This window comes from Herpailurus yagouaroundi, unplaced genomic scaffold (assembly GCF_014898765.1).
Source record: "Herpailurus yagouaroundi ecotype Mexico unplaced genomic scaffold, PumYag 197, whole genome shotgun sequence".
Lineage (NCBI taxonomy): Eukaryota > Metazoa > Chordata > Mammalia > Carnivora > Felidae > Herpailurus > Herpailurus yagouaroundi.
Genome location: NW_024412428.1, coordinates 18,859,262 through 18,861,383, shown reverse-complemented (window position 1 = coordinate 18,861,383; position 2,122 = coordinate 18,859,262). Strand labels below are relative to the sequence as shown.

The 2,122-nt window shown below is 43.7% G+C and overlaps 1 protein-coding gene across 5 annotated transcripts in view; it reads right to left on the bottom strand.

Moving 5' to 3' along the window:
• Positions 1 to 2,122, bottom strand: part of NEK3 (NIMA related kinase 3) — a 25,647-nt gene that overhangs the window by 7,872 nt on the left and 15,653 nt on the right. For 4 of the 5 annotated variants that reach the window (XM_040448318.1, XM_040448319.1, XM_040448320.1 and 1 more), the window contains exon 11: positions 266 to 315. In XM_040448318.1, the coding sequence (XP_040304252.1) occupies positions 266 to 315 (50 nt within the window). The remainder of the gene's footprint in view (positions 1 to 265; positions 316 to 2,122) is intronic. The other variant, XM_040448322.1, reaches the window with a different exon arrangement.

Below are 2,122 nucleotides of genomic sequence, written 5' to 3'. Positions count from 1 at the left end.
AGGAAGGAAGGAAGGAAGGAAGGAAGGAAGGAAGGAAGGAAGGAGAAACAAAGAAAAGAGAAAAAGCAAAGTAAATGAACCAGTGATTGATGTCCTAAAGTGGCTCAGCTGGCAATGCAGGACAACAGCCACCAATTACTTCACGTGCCAAAGGATGAAAAACTACCGGCCAGGACGGACCAGGTCCCAGTCTTATAAACATCTCATGGCACTGGATGGTACCCAGTAGACAGGTGTTTCACAAACGTAATTTTAAAGCACTTACCATTGTGGTTGCCTCATTTTCCAAAGCTATCCTGATTCTGCTGGAGTCTGCTAAAAAAGAAAAGAGAAGGTAGGAAGAGAAAGCATGTACAGGCTCACATTCTTAAGTTCCTAATGTGATTTGCACAAAGCTTGAAAGACAAGTGAAGATAAATGAAGTTTTTAAAGTCAAAGGACCAAAGCATTAGCCTGAATAGGGATATCAAGATTTAGTCACCTAGTAATTAGAAAAGAGGCTATTTCTGCTGTTTTACTCCTAATGTTAACATCTTAAAGGTAAGACATCAGTACGCACTTATGCCAGCCCATATAGGCACTAAGAGGTAAAACACTCTGCATACCTGGAAGGTCATTATCATCTTCAGCTCAGGCTAGCTATGTAGTCTGTGCTCTCCCTGCTATCATAGCAGCTGGAATAGGTATCCCTCATAAGAAATGAGCTGTTTCCTTACCTACAATAGCCAAGCTATGTAAAGAGCCCCCAAGTGTCCATCAATTGATGAATGGATAAAGAAGATTTGGCATACATATACAATGGAATATTACTCAGCCATCAAAAAGAATGAAATCTTGCCATTTGCAATGGCACGGATGGAGCTAGAGAGTATTATGCTAAGCTAAATAAGTCAGTCAGACAGAGACAAATACCATATGATTACATTCATAGGTAGAATTTAGGAAACAAAACAGATGAACATATGGGAAAGGAAAAGAAAAAGAGAGAGAGGCAAACCATAAGAGACTCTTAACTGGAACACTTTGGTGGCTCAGTGGGTTAAGCGTCTGACTGTTGATTTCAGCTCAGCTCATGATCTCGCAGTTAGTGAGTACAAGCCCCACATCGGGCTCTGTGCTGACAGTGAGGAGCATCTGACTTCAGCTCAGGTCATGGTCTGTGGTTCGTGGGTTCGAGCCCCGCTCGGTCTCTGTGCTGACAGCTCAGAGCCTGGAGCCAGCTTCAGATTCTGTGTCTCCCTCTCTCTCTGCCCCTCCCCTGCTCATGCTCGCTCTCTCTCTCTCTCAAAAATAAACATTAAAAAATTTTTTAACAAAAAAAAATTCTTTTTAAAAAGAGAGAGACTCTTAACTATAGAGAACAGAGGGTTGATGGAGGGAGGTGGGTGGGGGATGGGCAAAAGAGGTGATGGGTATTAAGGCAGGCACTTGTTGTGATGAGCACTGGGTGCTGTATGTAAGTGATGAATCACTAAATTCTACTCCTGAAACAAATATTACACTGTATGTTAACTAACTAGAATTTAAATTAAAATTTGGAGAAAAATAAATTGAGCTGCTTATTCCGTCACAAGGCACTAGCAGCCATCAGGGAGAACTCTGGCACCAGATCCCTTCGGTAAGAGTGGCTGATTTTCCCTGGCAGAGCCCTGCCATCCATGTTCCTCATTCATTCAACATTTTAAAACATTGCTATTGAGCATCTGTGATGACAGGTGCCGAGGATACGACAGTGAGTAAATCAGACCCAGTCCCCACCCTCACATAGCGTTCACTGTTCTGGTGCCACTGACCCTTGATCGGGTGGAGATGCCACCAGACACACGGTCTGACATGGTAGCACTTCTCCACTGCTTTATTCCTCTTTTTAGAAATTGTAAAACTAGGGGTGCTTGGGTGGCTCAGTCGGTTGAGCGTCCAGCTCTTGATTTTGGCTCAGGTCGTGATCTCAAGGTTCATGAGTACGAGCCCCACGTCGGCCTCCCTGATGGCAGTGCAGAGCCTGCTTGGGATTCTCTGTCTCCCTGTCTCTCTGCCCCTCCCCTGCTCACTCTCTCTCTCAAGGTAAGTAAACTGAAAGAAAGAAAGAAAGAAAGAAAGAAAGAAAGAAAGAAAGAAAGAA